At 38.9% G+C, this 19,298-nt stretch overlaps 1 protein-coding gene across 4 annotated transcripts in view; it reads right to left on the bottom strand.

Annotated features, from left to right (window-relative positions):
• Positions 1 to 17,224, bottom strand: part of LOC145500872 (uncharacterized) — a 49,877-nt gene extending 32,653 nt beyond the window's left edge. For all 4 annotated transcript variants that reach the window (XM_081480408.1, XM_081480409.1, XM_081480410.1 and 1 more), the window contains exons 1-16: positions 15,891 to 17,224; positions 9,175 to 9,378; positions 8,196 to 8,289; positions 7,679 to 7,749; positions 7,088 to 7,315; positions 6,180 to 6,449; positions 5,489 to 5,695; positions 4,929 to 5,096; positions 4,594 to 4,821; positions 3,680 to 3,886; positions 3,009 to 3,221; positions 2,143 to 2,349; positions 1,359 to 1,574; positions 931 to 1,131; positions 332 to 538; positions 24 to 230 (exon numbers count right to left, since the gene is read on the bottom strand). In XM_081480408.1, coding sequence (XP_081336534.1) covers positions 24 to 230; positions 332 to 538; positions 931 to 1,131; positions 1,359 to 1,574; positions 2,143 to 2,349; positions 3,009 to 3,221; positions 3,680 to 3,886; positions 4,594 to 4,821; positions 4,929 to 5,096; positions 5,489 to 5,695; positions 6,180 to 6,449; positions 7,088 to 7,315; positions 7,679 to 7,749; positions 8,196 to 8,289; positions 9,175 to 9,378; positions 15,891 to 15,966 — 3,004 coding nt within the window. In that variant the 5' untranslated portion in view covers positions 15,967 to 17,224. The remainder of the gene's footprint in view (positions 1 to 23; positions 231 to 331; positions 539 to 930; positions 1,132 to 1,358; positions 1,575 to 2,142; positions 2,350 to 3,008; positions 3,222 to 3,679; positions 3,887 to 4,593; positions 4,822 to 4,928; positions 5,097 to 5,488; positions 5,696 to 6,179; positions 6,450 to 7,087; positions 7,316 to 7,678; positions 7,750 to 8,195; positions 8,290 to 9,174; positions 9,379 to 15,890) is intronic.
• Positions 17,225 to 19,298: the final 2,074 nt, after the last annotated feature.

Genomic DNA, 19,298 nt, shown 5'->3' with positions numbered 1-19,298 from the left:
AGACCGCTTATTCAAACACCCACCTATTACGGGACATTTAACAGGCTTAGTTGTCCTGGTCCCTGGAATTTCTTTTCCATCCTTATCTACACACCAGCATTCTCCAGTAGACCCTTGACATTGTACCTCCTCGTACTGTCCATCAAGTTTACATCGAGGTGCCAAAACACCCTGGAAATATTGCAAAGGAGCCTCGCTATGTTTACGTTGACAAGAAGTCACAGTACCACCTAGACAGACAAAACATGAAAACTGTCTTACATAAAGATCTCAAACGATTGAAAAGAAAAACTTCAAACAATTGCACTCCAGTAATATTAATACCGCTTACTTGTATATGTGCAGACAGGTCTTCCCACTGACGTACTAATCTTTGTTCCGGGCATTTCAAGTCCCTTCTCGTTAACACAGTAGCAGTATGAGCCGTAGCATTGCATAGGGTTAAATGAACCATCAGCTCGGCACCATGGAAAATGTTTCTCTCGATGAGGGTTTTTCATCCAGCTCAGTAGCGTCTTTCTGCAAGGGCTTAATTTACCTAGAAATGGAAACAAAAGATTGCATGAGACTGAGGGGCGTGTTTGAGTGAGTTATTCAAAGAGTAAGTGCCTTCACAAGTGTAAGATTAAAGAACGAGATGGACGACATATATCGCTACTTTTATTTTCTTCCTAGGCGCAAAAAAGGGCTCGTTTGCCGTCTCCCGTTGCCCGCGTCTAGAGACCTACACACGAATCACATATTCAAAGTGTCAGTACAAAGTCAAACGTGTAGTTTTTGAGAATGAATCAAACTGTTTAGCTGAGTCGAGGGGTGGAGACAGCCCAATGTCCAAACATGGACCGCTTGGAGTTAGAGTCACGAGATATTTCAATGTACTCATAATAGAACTCCTTCACTTAGGAATACAATCGGGAAAGAAATACAAACCGAAATCAGGGCAAATTTCCAGATTAGAACCTCTAGTGCCAGGGACTTCATTCCCACCGCTGTCCACGCACCAACAATCCCTCGAAGACTTTCCGCATTGAATCTCAGACCAACTCCCATCGGGTTTACAAAAAGGAATAAATTTCTTTGAATAGAAAATGGAGTCTCGGCGCTTTTTCTCGCAAGGTGTGATGTTGGCATCTGAAAGCAAACACGCGTAAGAAAAAAAGTGCAAAATTCATTCATGTATGAAAGCGTTTCTGGATTTCGAGAAGCTAATATATAATGCTCAATGGAAGTGAAGTGGCAATTGAGAAAATTCACGCAACCTTCACAAGAGTATTGATTTGGTATGGGAATTCATATCATATTCGCATATCTATCAATTGGGTTTCCAATATATATGTAATCAAGATACTATAGATTACCTGGGTGTGTGCAGTTAGGTTGCCTGGCGGAATTAACTGTCTTGGTTCCAGGAATTTCTTTTCCTTGTGGAGAGACACAAAAACAAACTCCTCCAGCGCATTGCACCTGCGCATAACTACCATCCGCCCTACAGCGAGGGATATACCGGCTGGAGGGATGTCGCCACCGCCTTAAGAGCTTCTGGTATTCCTTCTGGCAAGCAGTTAGGGGATGTACTATTGAAAGACATTACAACATATGGCATATGTTTAACGCCCATTGACTAAAACCACTGCCAATTGATTAAAAGTACAGATCACGAAGTGACGTCGTTGGGCCTGTCGTTCATTTGTGGAATTTTGGACTCTTAGTCGAGTATCGTAGGGAACAAATTCAGATCTTTAATTTACTCTTTATAGATGTATATAACTAAGTCATACAACCAGTGTTTTGGGGGTGTAATAAAACTAATCGGGTGGGTTGATTTTTGCGAATTTTTTCCTCATAAAAATACCTTATGAGCCTCATCAAAGTTTCAACTCGAACGTTTGGGTATACAGTTCTGTATTTTTGTAGTTCACGATTTCGATCGTCGGTACCTGGTAAAAGCTAAAGAAAGTTTGATTGGTCTCCTCGTGTGAAGGGTTTCTGATTTTATTTCAAACACTTTCCACAGGAGAACCCTCCACAAGGAGCCTATTCTATAATCTTTCTTTATCTATAGTTCATTACAGCTGCTACCATTTGAAGCTCAAAATAAAAACGGTAATACACAGCGCAATACGCAACGCAAATTTAACGCACCGAATCCTGTGCACTTCAAAGGTCCCTTTCGTCTTGTTCCGTTTAGCTCACTTCCTAGTTGATCCACGCACCAGCACTCATTGCTGGGTCCATGACACTGAACCTCCTCGAAGGACCCATTTAAATTGCACTGAGGAACGTAAATGTCCTGCTCAGATGAGCTGAGTGCATCTTGATGCATTCGCTGGCAAAGCGTTAGACCGTAACCTATAGAGAGAAAAAAATACAAGGTTACTAACTTCGAGAGTTACATGTTGGACAAAGCTCATTTTCATTTTCAAAGTCGTCTGAGAAATAATGCGTCCATGGACCCCTGGAAATAGTAAAATTTGGAAAAATTCTTACGAGTAAAATATCATGATCCGAACCTGGACAACAGACAATAGTAGTATATTTCAAGTGCCTTCAATAGATATGAATATATAAGAATGAGATATGGAGGGGTTTATTCATGTGCATGAAGGACTGACATCGCGTCATGCCGGGGGTGGGAGGGAGGGTTCTCTCACAAACAAGTAATTTCGTAGGAGAAAATGTGCACAAAGGAGGGGAAAATGATGATATGTACAGCGCAGGGGATTGTGGGATATCTATTGTTATTTTAATATTCATTTATTATTTTCGGGACTTAGAATAGAAGCTTGATAGAAGAAGGTCGGTAACAATTCTGTGCCCACAGGCATGGTGAAAACGATTTGCCGGTCTAAGTGCAATTGTGAATTTCAGTTTTGGTATCTATTACCAAACACGTGAAATGTCACCATCTTCCGAAAATTTTTGTTTGTTAATTTTTCTGTTGGTAGTATGTTTGTTGCCCTTTGTTTTTGTTTTTGGTTTTTGTATAAAAGTACTCTTGGGTTTTCTACCTGTTTCATCACATCTCGGTTCTCCAAATAACGTATTAATGTTGGTCTCCTTTACTGCCCTGCCATTATCGGGATCGACACAAAAACATATCACGCCTCGGCATTGAACTTCCTCAAAGCTTCCATCGGGCCGACATCTCGGTATTTCCTTGTCTGGTCTCGGACTTCTGGAATGTTCTAGGTACCGACGCTGACAGAGCGTCAAACGAACATCTGTAACCAAGAGAAATAATGGCACACGTGTAGCAGTTCTTATTAGTGAACAGTGTTAAGTACATATATTGGCAGTGTAATCAAATCATCCTGCTTCACGCTGGTAGGGGTACGTGTAAAAAGTATTGTAACCATTTGCCATTGGACTAAAAGAGGCATTAGGATTTCAGCAGTAGTTCTTATCACCCCCGCGAAATAGGTGTCGCACGTTTGTATTCCTGGTAGCACGCAATACTACAAATAAGACGGCGGAAAATCAATGGCTGAAATACAATAAGATAAGAAAAGGAGGAGCACTGTTTGTAGTTTGTTGTTCCCCAATGGCTTCAAAGTGTTCAACCGGGTCATGAGGTCGAATGTCTCGTCTTTCCATTTCCAACAGATGGTGATAAATTTCTTCACAACCTGGGAAGATCTTTCTACCTTTCATGACCTCTAAAGTTAGTTCGCATACTTACCTAGGACAGGACATTTCAAAGGTCCTCTAGTCTTGGATCCCTCAAGTTCATTACCACTTTTGTCTACACACCAGCAGAAGCCAGTCCATCCACTACACTGCACTTCTTCATAGCTACCGTCCTGCTTACAACGAATAAGGTAAGAAGAACCAAATGGTACAGCGCTAGCATTTTGTCGAACCCTCTGACAAGGAGACAAACCACCAACTGCAAAAGGCGAAAGAAAACTTTTATGAAGAAATTAGTAAAACAGTTAACCTCTTGCTATGATCACTGTTTAAATCACTTTCTAATCACTTTTTGCTCTTAATTCAAACATGGAAGGTGACGAGATAAGTAGGCTGTCATTGTAGATTAACCAGGTTTAAACTACGTTATGACTAACAAGCTTTTTCAGGTAATTTATATTGTATAAATTATGGCCACCGAAACACTATCAGATTTTTCAGTTTAGAGAAAACCCTGACGTAATTAATGGTATTAGTTTCAGGTCTCACGGCTGACCTCTCACCAAATAACATGTCCTCCAACAACTTTCACAGCCGCAGAAATAGTCCAGTGCCTGAAGTCTCCCTTCCTCCCCCAATGTACAGAGGCTGAACTCAGATGAGAAAACTCAAGATCGCTGCCATTTTTCTGCCCAAAACGGGGTAAAACCATTTATATTGTGGCACAGTTGGTTACACGTGTACAGGAGTTAAACATGCTCACACAGACGAAGAATTGAACTAACTGACCATATCGTAAGACGGGGACAGTGGAACAACGTTTAACCAAACGCCTTTAATTTCTGACATATTGCAATGTTGACCATTTTCTTTATTCCCTTTACCTGTCAGTTAGGTAATGTAACAAACTTTGTGAAGATAAATAGCACACTACTCAAGATTGAGACATAAATCGAGAATGGTTACCAGTTGGGAGTGGTAATTTTCCCGTGCAGTCGAGAGCTTGATTTCGATAAACTCTCGTCCCTGGAACTTCTTCTCCTTCCTCATCCATACAGAAACAAACTGATCCATGACACTGAACCTTATCATACCCTCCGTCGGGAAGACATCTTGGTACAAACACGCCAAGACGTTTGTTACGCCTGGCTAAGAACTGTTGGCGTAAACATGCAGTGTTTGCCGACGGATCCACTGGGAAAGAAAAAAAAAACATATAAAACAACGCTTTGAAAGAGATTTCTGAATTGCGAAACGTTGACAACATTGACATTCATTGTAGGGTTTGTCTTATCACTTACCTACGCATCGAAGTTGACATTTTGCCTTGGTGTTAAATCTGTTGGCGTTACCGCTGCACCCGCCATAAATAAACTGTTCACATCGTCCTTTCTTCCAATTGTAAAACCATTGCGGCATGAAGCCTTTACAAGGGCCCTTGATCATTGGCAAAATGCATATGTCACCAGCTGCAAAGTAAGTAAAAGAATTACGAGCGGAATTTAACGAGCTGAATATTTTCGCTCTTCATCAGTTAGGTGCATTGACGCTAATAAAATGAAACAATTTCAACAATTTAAAACAATTTAACAATTTAAATCAATTTAAAAGCGCTGAACGTTTCAACTTGGGCTTTGAGTTTTCCGATGTAAAATTCCAACCTCGTCGCAATCTCGTTACCGGGAAAGGAAAAAGCACTGGGAACGAGGTAGACCTCGTTGCGAGGATCTTTCAGCCGTTTTAAAGCCCAAGATGGCGAAAACACCAAAAAGAGGTCGTATTTCCTTAGTATGCCCGTCACCATGTAAACGCCTGATTACGCCAGATAGATTTGCTAGACGAAGTTGCAAGTGCGAAATACCTGCATAACTGCAAGAAGAGCTACACTCTAATTGAGTCTGGAAATTATTTTTGTTTCCACCACAGCCACCGTATACAAATGGTCTGCAGACACCACCTTCACCATCAAAGTACCAGCGAACGATGTATCTTCTACAGTACCCAGTACTTCGAGGTTGTAGACAATCTGTGCGAGACGTGTTATTTCCAATACTGGGAGAAGATGGTCCTGCGAGTGACGCAAACATTTAAGTTGTACACATTATGTAAACCAAGGTTACAGGAACTAAGACATGATGCAAGGTACTTTATGTTTCTGTCTGTCTGTTTGTTTGTTTGTTTGTTTTTCGTTTTTGAAATTCGTATCCCGCCGGATTTAATGTGCTGTAAAATTTTTGGAAGAATTCAGCGAAGGAAGTTCAAGGAAATGACAAATAAAGCCATAAAAACAGTAGAAAATGCATTTGCTTGGGCATTTATAATTCAAGATTAAAATCCAAGATTTTAATAGAGATGATGGTAAATCAATATATAATCATTGCTTATTACATTTAATAAGTTTGAGAGGACTTGGTGTTAAAACGAATCCAAAAACAACTTTCAAAACATAACACTAGCGCGCGGAACGCGATAAATCATTACCCTATTGAGCCACGTTACATTAAACCAAAGAAAAAAGACTATTGTGTTTATTTAAATGTTTTAACTCTTACCGTTAATAGTAACATTTATTTCCGCCTCCGCTGTGGAGAATCCGTCATAAGCCTTGCATTTGTACATTCCACTGTCGCGCATATCGACATCCAGAATATCTAGCTTGTCCATACGAGGAATCATTCGATTTGGCAAAGTACGAAGTCCAACCTTTCTCCACGTGATACTCACAGGGTCTCCCTCAAAACGGCACGTGAGTTCACCTTGTTTGTAGGCTGGCAGAATTTGTTTGCTCTTGTGGGCTGTACTGACTTCAATCTTCACTCCATCTTAATGTAATCATTTTAAACAAGGTCAAAACTATCCTTGCTCATGTTCAAGTATTTTGTTATGAAATAATAATCTAATCATTGGCCTACATGCAACAAAAAAGTTAATAAGAACAAATTAATTTCTAACTCGTAAGAGCTCATTGAGAGAGCCTGTTGCAAACGCTTTACCAAAATATGAAGCAAGAGCAAAAACTACACGCGAATGGAATAATCTTTGAGGTAAACAATTTACTATAATTAGCATTCATTCATTGAAATTTATACTTTATATATTAATTAGATTATGTAAAGGTTTCAGATCGATCTAAATGAAGCGAATGTATAAAAAAGCGCCAAAACAAAGTGGGCGCGGTACCCACTGATCTTGGAATGGAATGAAAGCAAGAGAAACAAATTTGTGATTCGAAAAGATACTTCCCACAACTTCCTCTCAAGACCAGCTGTCATTCTGAAATTTCTTTAGAGCGTGATTGCGTCGGTTTTCTGATCTTCAGGAAAAGTAAGTTTGTGATGTATTTGTGTTTTTCGTATTTTGACCGGCCTACGGGTTTAACCACTGATAATCGGCCTGTGTGAGCTAATCCAGCAGCAGAACTGCAACAATTTAGTGAATAACGATACGTCGATCTACTTACTTGGCTTGCAACCTCCATTGTTATGAATCTTGATATCAGTTATTCCCAAAATACAAGCTGTTCTGTTTAATTCACAAGCGCTGTTGTAGGGAATACCATCAGTCCCGCAAACTTTTTCCTCCGGCTGTGGCGTAGGGCACTTTGACAGGCAGGAGCATCTGGGAGAGTTATATTTGTCCAAAACGCAAACTTCCCCTGGAAACTTGCATACCCTTGGAGAACAAAGCACTGTGCAACAGAAAAAGTATTTGACATTAAAAATACTATAAACAGCTGTGTTTGCACTTTTTAAATCTCAGTCCACCTGCTTCAGATGAAACTTGCCCTTGTTGTTGTCTACAGTATATTACAGGGCCACGTTATAAAAATAACCAAAACAATTTGATCAGACAATAAGCGATGAACATGTGCTTATATCAAGCGAACAGAGCAACCTGGGAACAACCAGAAAATGGACTAGCAAAGCAATTAACATTAAAGAACAAAAAACGGCTATATCTTCCAATCAAACACAAATAGAATAGTTACCGAAGCCAGGAGTACAAGGGTGTTTTATTACTTACTTAAGAGAGAATGATCTACACAATTTACCTCTTCGACATTCGTCCCTGGACATAAGAAGTTCCGGATTAGGGTTGCACGTGTTATAGTGGTAACAGCATCTAAAATAACAGAACAAACACAAATAGCTACGAAACGAAGTTTGCTTTTTCAGAAATGGTTACGATTAGATTTGGAAAGCATTTTTCGTCGTCAATTTGGTATGAAATAATGCACAGCAACTGGTCATTACAAAATCTTAAAATAACGTCATAGAGACAAAACAACAACTTTGGGGAATCTCAAGCTTGTGAAACATACAGCACGTTATGCCTATGGAGCTAACGGTAAATGTAACTTTAATGGCTTATCTACGGAGTGCATGGGGGAAGGGTGATTATTATCAGAGGGTGTCGTGTAATGAAGCTCCCCCTCTCCTCAATTATAGTTTTGCGATGGTGACTCAATTCGCCATTTCTTAGATGAGGTTAAACTAGATCACCTACAGTCTCGTTAGTCAAACAAATTATATAACTCGTCTGAGGAATGCAACAATAGCGAAAACTACCTTTTGCAGTTGCTTTTAAAGCAAAATCTAGTTCTTCCAGGAAGACAATTTGAACTATCTTTATTCAATGCGACTTCGTCTATTGGGCACGCATCTGAAACAAATGCAACAACTACTTTGTAATTAACGTCGAGTACGACAAGAATAAGATCAAGAAAGCAAGCAACTTATACAAATATAGAGACACTATGACTCTTGACTTGTGAAAAATCTTCGCCTAATTATCAAATCAGAAGTGCGAACACTCTACAATACAGCAAGCGTCCTCATGGACATGCTATCATGGTTCGATGAGTTGCTACACAATATCGAGACGAAAACTGCAGACACAGTCCGATCTCGGAGATTGGCTTCGTCCATCAACTCGCACTTGCTCACCGATTTAATACTCGTAGATATAGCAATAACATCTGTAGCAAAAAGTTAAGGTAGCCGGAAACAAACTTCAACCATGATCGCATCGAACTTATATTTGTTTTGCAGTCTGTGGATCAAATGCAATGTATCAATGTAACAAACGGACCTTTTTCAAAGGTTCAAGCTGATTCTAAATAATTAGGTGCAAGAGAAAATGAAGCACAAGAGAAATTTCCCTTCTATAGGCCTTACTCTCAAGGTAATGCCTCCAAAATGTACTATAGTTTTTAAATCAGTCCCAGTTTTGGAAATCCCAGGAAGGCCTACACACAGCCAATCCTGTGAAGCAAATTTGCTCAGTTTGACAACCCGAGAGGGTTTGCACGTATTTCCATCCTCCACGAAAACATCCACGGAACCAAGTCAGTGTTAACATTATCCGCGGAATACCTCAAATACAATGACTAAAAAATAACGTAAGGGGGATTAACTTGCAAATAAGGCCTATTTGGTGGATTGGCTCTACTACCGTTAATCCTCTCTTTTTTACGAATTAACTCTTAACAATTTCGCACAACAGGGTAATCTCTTACAATCTATTTTCTTTGGCCTGAAAACTTACCTTCGCCAGGTCCTATTGCCAAAATGGGTTCGTAGCAGGTGCGTGTCTCACATGTGCTCCTGCAGCATTTCTGAGTACCGGAACAGTCGCCATCCCAATTGCATTGTTCAAGCGAAGAACAGTTCCTGATGACGCTCCAAGAGGGGCACCGGCCTTCCTTCACAGCTTGTCTCCTGTAGCGACGGGCAGTCCTCAGCCTGTTACCTACGATAAAATTAAAATCTTTAACGGGCTCCACATTATTAGCAGATAGGCTATGTACTTAACTTCAACCCTTCCCCTCTCCCCCACCCCCACCTCCACTCCCCTCCGAATCGTTCAACCCTTTGATTTCGAACATACAGGTCCATCAGGCCAGCGCGTGCCTTTCCTTAGCATGGTGGCACTAGGAGTATTTTTACTCGTCTATTATGTGATGCTACTCAATCGCAGGTTTACCCCTAGCACTTATTTAGACACCAGCGCGGACCAAGGTACTGTAAGAGTGAAGTGACTTTTAAGGGCATTAAAATGCACAAGAGCGCAGCTCTATGACTCCGGCTAACGTTCCACGCTGTCCGCTTAAATCGACGCTGCAATCAACAATACAGTCTCCCAACAGAATGTCCTCAACAACGAAAGTAACCCTCCTTACAGTGACACAAGCGGTGTTCCACTGTTAAGATGGATCTGGGAATCTGGGTTCGATCGCGTCATATTTTGTTGTTTCTATGGCAAGACACATTATTATTATTACTATTATTATTATTATTATTATTATTATTATTATTATTATTATTATTATAGAACATTGATATTGACGTTGAAACCCAGGAGGGAGCCATTATGTAAACACTGTTGAAATAGGTCTTAATAGTTTATTTCTTTTATTTACTTTTACCTTGTAATATACCGATATTGACGTTGAAACCCAGGAAGGAGCCATTATGTAAACACTGTTGAAATAGGTTTTAATAGTTTATTTCTTTTACTTACTTTTACCTTGTATATACCAATTTGTATGGAATATGTTAATTAATGTTATGATGATGATAGTAGTATTAGTATTAGTTGTAGTAACCATGATATCATGATTAGATACGAAAACATGTTTTACAGGTTTAACAGACATCAAATTATGTAAATATTATAGCATTTTGTAAAGCTTAGCTCTAGTTTTTGTCACAATAAACATTCCTTATTATTAATTATTATTATTATTGTCATTATTATTATTATTATTGTTGTTGTTGTTGTTGTTGTTGTTGTTGTTATTGTTATTGTTATTACTTTTAACTTAACAGTATAAATGGGTATCGAAAGCCGCTGGGGTAAACTTGCAAAATGTTCTAAGGTAACATGAAAGACGAATAAAAGCGCATCTAATTACTACATGCTACAGAAACCAGGATGGGTACACCCACGCGCTTCACAATTCAAACGCGTTACTAGGTCATGTCTACACATTAAAAACCCGTCCATCCATAACCCACAAACTATGAGCGACAAACTGAGAGACAACCGGCTCAGATTAAATACAGTGTATACTACTCCAGCTTTATTGAAATTTCAATTACCTTCCAGTGATATTTTTCAGGTCGTAAAAAAATGACTTCAATTGGTATAATTTTCCGAGGTGACAATAAAAATCCGGCAGTCTAGATCTGATAGGCCGATAAACTTTCATTACTATTACCACTACAATCACTTTGCCAGTGTTGATAACTGAGTCACATTTTCTATGCTTGCAAGTGAACGTGGCGGCTGAGTTGAATGAAATTTCCGTTTAATACAAAGACATCGAAGCTTGGGAATTTAAGAAAACGAGCTACACCAGCCTTGGACCAAAATAATCCAGAAAATTAAAACTCGTACACAATGGTTTCGCGTTGTTTCACAAACAGAATATTTCTGCGCATTTTGCATCGGTTAACAAATTCATTCGATTTTGATGTAAGTACAGTACTGTAAACAGTCTGGTAAAATCTATGCAGGAGAGCACTTTTTGTTGTTTTTCCAAATTTTTCTATGTTTTAGCTCGATATTCTCCAGTCCTTGTTATTCAACTCTGAAAATTATACTAAAACAAGAGGCTAAGATCTACATAGATCATCGTCTCTTGACTAAAACCATCACTCAGCACTTCGCTGCAGGCTCGGGGCAACTCCACGAAAATCGTCCCGCGACTTCGTGTCGAGAATATTCGTCAGGATTCGCTGAGCCTAAGGAGACTTTCCGAGATAATGGTAATCTTACAGACATCTGTATGACGCTTTCAGATATCTCACATATACGTCTAATTCTTAAGATATCAGTGAAGAAAAATGGTTTTGTATGACGCTTTCAGACTCCTTTTCGAATATGACACTTCCAAATGTCACAAGACAACAGCCCGGGTGATGGCCGAGCTGCGACGGCTGACCACTGAACATTAAGTACTACTTGATCCTTGCCATGTATGAAACTCGATAGACATTTGTGTGTATTGACAACTTTTCTCTAGCTTCTTAACGTAAGGTGGGAACGTCGAAAGATACGACTCTCCGAAAGAAGCGACCAAACGGAATCTGGCATTAAAACAACCTCAATAGCAAAAAATCCGGTATTTGTTTTAGATGGCCTTCATTGCAAAAGTGTACAATACTCGGCTGTTTGATGCAAAATATCCTCTCTCAAACGATTTATTTTTATTTTTCTCTCTATATTGATGTTTCTATCGACCATCAAATGGTACACGTTTAAGCTTTCAGAAATACGTGTAGCGACCAACCGAAAGTTGCAACCCTTAAAAAGTATCAACAGAAAGAGGTTGCTAACTCTGAAAGCAAGGAAGGTCGCTACTTTCGGATGTTAAAGTGACCTGTTCCCAATCAGAATACCATCTCGAGTGCTAACGTCATATGAGTAGAGATAAAAAAAACCAAAGAACATTCCTGAGATAATCATCAATGGAACATGAGTGCTTTTGGGAAATGCGCTCTTCTCGATGGATAGCACAGGGTATAGTTACTTTTAACTGAAAGCCATCCAAGTAAAACGAACCGTGGGTGAATGAAAACTTCGTCTAGATAGTAGTCGAATGTAAGTAAATGATAGACCGCGCTCAAACAATTAAATTTATCATCAAACAGGAAGTCATTACGGTACAGTGTAAGTTACATGATGATGAATCTCATGAAACACATCTTTCACTAAAACATTTTAGCTCCCTTGACATCTAGTTTTGAGCAAGAATTTGCTAAACGTGCGGTCACGATTTTCCGCACTCCACAGTATCGTCACTCCGCGAGCTTCACCCTTGGTAAACCATAATCAAAACCTTCAGCATTCACGTTTTAAAGATTTCAAGTTTTGAAACGTTAATAAAATACTTTATGAGTCACATTCATGTAACTAAGAGTGTAACTACTTGACGAATACCAGCCAGATGTAGCATTTAACCAACCGCCGAGCCGGTGATTAGTAAGCCACTCCAAAAATTCAAGAGAGAAAATATCGAAGAAACTGAGAAACAAACGAAGAATGTAAAGCAGGGTGTGTTTCTTTAAAAGATTAAAGATTCGAATCTTCATCCCAGACCGAAAGGATTATTATTAGCACGCCTAAATTAAAACGACCCAAAAATCTCAAAAATTAAAAAAGTGTCTTTTACACCCAGAAATAGTTCGCCCCGAAGATTTGAACATGGAGGGTGAGGTCAGCTGTCCTAGAAAACATGGATGCCGTCCACAGTGACGGACGCGGTTTATCATTAAACACTGAAATTACATGATCATTTACAAAGGATTATTTTTGTATCTATGTGAATCAAGCAAATGCACAAACTCCGTCCCCGAAAGCTCACCATATTAATCGTGGTTAAAAATTGCAGCCTCGTACTTTTGCAACTATTTCCCGATTTTAGTTTGTTCTTGACTATTAAGCTGGAGTGGGTTTCATTAACGAAAGGCAAAATCCACATTTGGTCTTTCCTTGAGCAGAACGTATAACTGTGGAAGCGACAATTACGGTCACTTTTTTCTTTACTTTGCTATTCCCCAAAAAGCAAGAGCAAAAAATCTCTACAGCTTTTCAATTCAGAAAGTGTTGGTTGTTCCGTCTGAAAAGTTCTTAGTTACAATTCGTGCGATTGCACACCCCAGGAGAGATTGTTTGCTGATTTGTTTCTTTTTTTTTTTTTTTTTTTTTTTTCACTCATTCTTCACCTTTTCTGTCTTGTGCTACATTTTTCTCCACGACTACATCAGGGGCGGATCCAGAGGGAGGCCGGGTGCAGGCAGTGCGCACCCCGCCCCCCGAGATGAAGCCTTCTTCTTCGTATTCGCTTTAAAATTTTACCTCACCAGTTAGTTACGCCATTCCTAATTGGTGCACACCGTCCTAAGAAAAATCCAGGATCCGCCTCCGTACATCCAATAAAACCGAGTATATCGAGACATCTATTCAACCCGAATAAAACGTCAAAAGCAGTAGATTTTTTCAATTGTCCCTCCCTTTGCTTGAAAAGTCAAGTGACATTAATTTAATACGTATAGGGTCAGAAAAGATTAATGACTTATTTGATTATGAAACACAAATAGCTTCATACTTTACAGACAGACCAAACAGGGTAACACGAAACGAGAATTGAACAGTCTCTCAACAGACAGCCTTTAAAGTCCCATCATGAGAGGAGCAACAAAGCAACAAAGCAATACCTTCTGATGTGCGTGAGGAAATAAAAAGAAGTACGAAAAATGATTGCCGAGATAAAAGAGACCACTTGGTCAATAAGTCCCTTGTAGGTTGTGCAATGGCAAGTAGAAGCATGCTTCTAAAGCCTTCAATTTTCACCAACGTTCATATGAATGAGCGCAAAGCCATTAAAAGGTCACATCAGAAAGAAAACAAACACCACGTAAACTTTTTTCTTCGGTTCCTCTGATATCTTGGTAGATATCTTGGTAGATATCTTGTTTATTTGTAAAACGTTCCATTCTCGACCCTCTTAGCCCCAATGTCGAATACAGATTATTGTGCATTTATTTTGACACCTTTACATTCTAAGAATTTGATACAAACATATCGCTTTGTTGGAGGGGTTTTTTTTTTTTTTTTTTTGGCATTTTAATTATCTGACTCCTTAACAATATAAGGGCAAAGGAAATGTTGTTTGTTTTGGACTTGGTTGAAACCTTTTGGAAATAGTTACTCTTCATATTCATCCAAGGGCAAAACGATTGGTGAAATACATCGATCAATGACCATCTTTAAATCTATTGTAGGCTTAAGGCTCGGTTATAACTTTGTGGAGATCCAAGCCAGAAATATGCGTTAGACGAGCACATTTCATTCAGCGATTATTGAATTTTCTACGAAAGTCAATAACCTTGGAACGTGACTAGACCGCACACTTTTTTCACTAGAGAAAATAAACAAACAGTGGCATAATCATCTCCATAGAAATCCTGTTTTCATTAAAATTAATGTCAGCCTAATGAAAGTTATCGTATGACTCAAATTCTTACAAGTAGGTAACAAGGAGTTGACGCCAACTCACAGGTCGAAGGTTCTAGGGCTCTTCTAAGAATATTCTAATCAATTCGAGGTCGAAAACAATCACCGACAATCAATCGCAGCCGTTTCATATTAAAACTACGATTAGAGTGAGAGGGGTACTGAAAACCGCAGACACTATTAAACAGAAGACACAGATCTTTAGTACATACTAGTAAAGACTTACCGAGAACCTGGATGATTTTAATTCCAGGTTAATCGGTTAATTGTAAAAGAGATGAGCCCCAAAAATGTCTTCTCTAGGTCGCTATAGAGAGCCTAGAAGGTATCATGATTTTTCCATGACAGTCGTTGGTGGTCAGTTTTAAAGTTCTTGACCTTTTTCTTTTTTCTTGATTTCATCAAAAAAAAGGACTTTTTACCACTAACCAGAGTACACCCGTGAAACCGTGGAAACTTTTGTTCAACAGTGATACGTCAATAGTTAGCAAAATGGTTCCCGTTGGTGCTGCGGGGGTTAATATAACTGATCAGGGTATACAGTATTGTCTGTACTTGGGTTGTCTTTTGCGTCTAGTTTATTTTCAAGTTATGCAATGTGTAAGAATAGAACCGTCGCTGGACACCAGACAAAACATTGAAAATATCTTTAAGATAGACATAACTAGACTGGGATTAATTAAACTGGATACATCTTTGATGTAAGAAACAAATTCGGGCTTGCGTGATACGAGGAAAACTCACTGTGATTTCGACGGTTCGGCAAAAACAGACCTTTATAGCTTTAACAACGAAAAAATATGACCGTTCGGATTGAAAAGCTGGTGTAGTAGTTTGTACCAGCTTTCTACCAAAGGTTCAAGAATGTGATTACTGTTTTGTGGTATATAAGAGTATAAGTATGTCAATGAGAAAAACATAATAAGCTAGGGAGATTATACTTTCAGCCGCTAAACAACAATCCACCGGGCAGCCAGTAAACAGTTTCATGTCTTATTCCCAAGTCTGATGTACTTGTCTTATTTCTTGTTTTCTGATATATTTTCGGTTTTTCCATACTCCATAATGTAGTACTTTCTAGGAGCTTGCTACACGTTTCTGTCTAATCATGAATGGCCGATTATTCTTCGTGTATAAAAATTCACGTCCCAAGAACTGTTTCTCTCCTGCCGTTCGGAAAATTATTTAAACAACTGCTTATCCTCACCAAACGAAGATCATATTAAATCCATGGTACTTACCTACAGAGAGGTCATAATTGAACGCTAATAACGACAGAAAAGCGAAACTTTTAAGAGAAAATAACTGGCACATCATAGTCGTTCGTTTAGACTCCACCGTGTTTATGCGCTTGGCGAGACCTCGACCGCAAGATGTATTATTTTACAGTATCCGGCCGTAATGAGATTGTTGGCGTTACCAGTTCCTGTCACGACATCATTTAGAATCTCGGGAAATGATTAATTCATTGATAATGGGGGAAACAAGAGGACATCGAAGAGCAAAAAGGGTACCACAGCCATTTCGTGCTTCCCAGTTGGCACGATAGCTCAGTAAAGCAGTCAGAACCGTATGGTTATCGGAGAAGTCATGGTTCGAATCACTTTTAAACTTGAATTTTTGAATTTTTCAAGCTAATAATTTCGTAATATACTCGTAAATGTAGAAATATGAAATATTCATATATTAAAACTGCCAGATATTAAAGTTGAGTATAGATGAGACCTCTGAAAACCATCTCGGTAGAGAGGACTGGAGTCAAGTTAGGACTATTGTCGTAAAAAAGGTTACAGTGTTTGCTCATCGTAGTCCGTACAATAGCCGTACAATAGAAAGAATTACAATAGAAAACCTTAATCGGAGGTGTCTGCTTAATATAGGTAGCCGGTTAACTACAATAGACTTGAACACGTTCGCTGGCTCAGCACTGGTATTCGATTTTCTGCGAGGAAGAAAAAGGCTAAAGATTAGAAACAAGGACAGATTGCACATGTTTTCTTTTCTCACGGACGTGCCATCAATTTAGCGCTGAAATCAGTCCTAAGTCGTTCTAGAGAGATGTTCTGGTGGACGGTATATATTGCTACCCCCAAGATAAAGTATCACGTTCGCTTTTCAGTCGAAGGCGCTTCTCTTGGCCGAGGGAAAGACAATAAATGTCTCGCTTGTATGAAACAGTTTTTTGTCACTTCCCTTAGTATAGATCGTTTTCACTGTCACGCAATAAAAAAATAAATCGAGAACCATCCTTTGGAAAAAGCTATGAAATTATGATGTTATAGAAGATAACTAAATAAGAAACCTCTCCAAGTTTAAGGCCTGCGCGTTTCGCCAAACTTCAGATATTCGTCGAAATGTTTCGCAGATATTTACAGAGCCCAGTATGAAAACGCCATGTTGGCGGCCGGAAAATAGTGTAAACATCTGGAACTTCCTTTGGCTATCTAGGCGACTGATTATCAGTACTGATCAAACAAGCACTTACATAAGCACTTTTCGTAATGCTGTAACTTCTAAAAAGGCTCAAAATCACGAGATAAGTATATATTTTTCGACGAACTCGATCGTAGCCTTGTGTCACGCACCTCCATAACCCTGAAATTCAAAATGCTTTGGATTCCAAACGAAGCACGTTATTGAGCTGTGAAATTGGAAACAGATATAAATATACTGCCTCTTATGCCTGACGAGGATAAAAACTTTGGTGGCTCTTTAGTTTTGGATTTTAGAAAGTGACGACGTCACGTGAAAACGATCTATTCTGTCAGACAAACTTTTTTTTTTTCGCGTTCTTTCCCGTAGTTTTATCATATTAATTTTACTCACAACATATGCACAACGCAAGCGATATTTCGTTGCCAAATGTTCAAACCTTCGAACGAATTTCCTAAAACTTGAAGATGAATTTTCAAGATCTGAAGTTAATTCTCGAATGAAATTTTGCAGGGTACTCAATATACATATTATATTATTATGATTAAACTACTCTTATTATTATAATGTAATATGAAGATTTTACTTTGACAAAAGTTATAGTATCTATGTATAAAAGGTATCATGAACTTTCGTCATAACAATTTTACGAAGCCAAGCAAAATTTCGTATTAATATAAGCAATGGGCCTCCGAGTTTTTGGATTTTTTCCATTTACCTCAAAAAGCCCCGAAATTCGAGAATTTCTTCGAAGTTGATTTCCAACTTTTGCATAGCACTGTACGACCACTTGTAAGTTTTTAATTAACAATTAGATCCTGAACTCGAGATTGTGATAGTTGATGAGGCCGAAGGCCGAATCGCCTATCACCTCATAGCAATCAAGAGCGAATAATCTAATTGTTTTAGTAGAAATCTAACTAAAATATACCTCGAATAATGGCGGGTTTCCAATTATTTATCGACGTATAATTAATCAAATTTCGCGTCTTTAGAACTGATCGCTCGGATAAAATTATCATTAAAAATCTCAGTTGTGTGCTCGCGTGCATCATTTTTCCTATAACTGCAGGTGTTCTAAAGCTAGTCAGGAAACCACAAGTGTCCTATTTCTAATTTATCGATTTGAATCAAAATGTTCCTCGAAAACTTTGGAAAAACGAAAAAGTGACCCCATTTCCGTATAGACGACTTCACACTGCACACTGATTAAACAATAGAGTGTTTCTGTCGAGGAACTAGCACGAAAATTTGATGCTCCTAAAACAAATATTTGCCCGAGAAGCAAACTTCGAGGGCAAATATACTAGTTTTGAGAACATCAAATTTCCAAGGTATCCAATTGCAGGTGTCCAGTTACAAAAAGGTGTAATTCGACACCCACGTGAATACAAATAGCGGCGCACAAAACTAATCACAATCGAGAATTCTGTTATCGATACGATAATAATCATTATAATGATCCATTAAATATTTTCGCTCGCGCACGATTGGTCTAAACGCGTCACGTGACTGAATATTCCCTATCTAAAACTGGGAAATATTCTATAACATTCCCCAATTTTCAAGACTGCGCGCGTTGCGGAAAATATTTGAAGGATAAGAAACACAATAGCCTACATTTGACTTTGAAAATATGCTCGGACATTTGTCCTTGGACATTATCTGTTCCTCAAAGCTGACAGGTTTCCTCGAGCTACGCTCTCGGAATACTGTTCGCTTCTCGGAACAGGTAAAGTCCGCGGACAAATATCCGAGCATATTTTCGCGCCAAATGGAAGCTATTGTTTATCTATTAGAAACTGGATCAAAGGATAATGCAATTCAAGAGTTTTTTATTGGCTTAGCCATCATGGTATATGAACCATTTTATCGTACTCTACAAATATGGTATGCGCACGCGTAATATTTGGGGACGTTATCAGACCATTTATTTTCATTTAATTTTAGTTTTCTATATGTTGGGGGCATTTTCAATTATACAGTTATTCCACTTTGCTTTTGTTGGATGTGAGATAATTATGGGCTACCTATCATCTCGTATCCAACGCGCGCTCGCCGGAATAATTGTGAAATATACGCGGTCAAATGGAAAATCGGCCTCCTGAACGGCGAGCGCTGCGAGCCAAACGATAGCCGTTTGTGCATTGTCGGCCTTACAGGTAATCGGTTCACGGTCCATCGTCAGACCAATTTAAACCAATCCGTTTATTTTG

The sequence above is a fragment of the Orbicella franksi genome, chromosome 10, assembly GCF_964199315.1.
Source record: "Orbicella franksi chromosome 10, jaOrbFran1.1, whole genome shotgun sequence".
Classification (NCBI taxonomy): Eukaryota; Metazoa; Cnidaria; class Anthozoa; order Scleractinia; family Merulinidae; genus Orbicella; species Orbicella franksi.
This window is presented reverse-complemented; position numbering and strand designations above follow the sequence as displayed.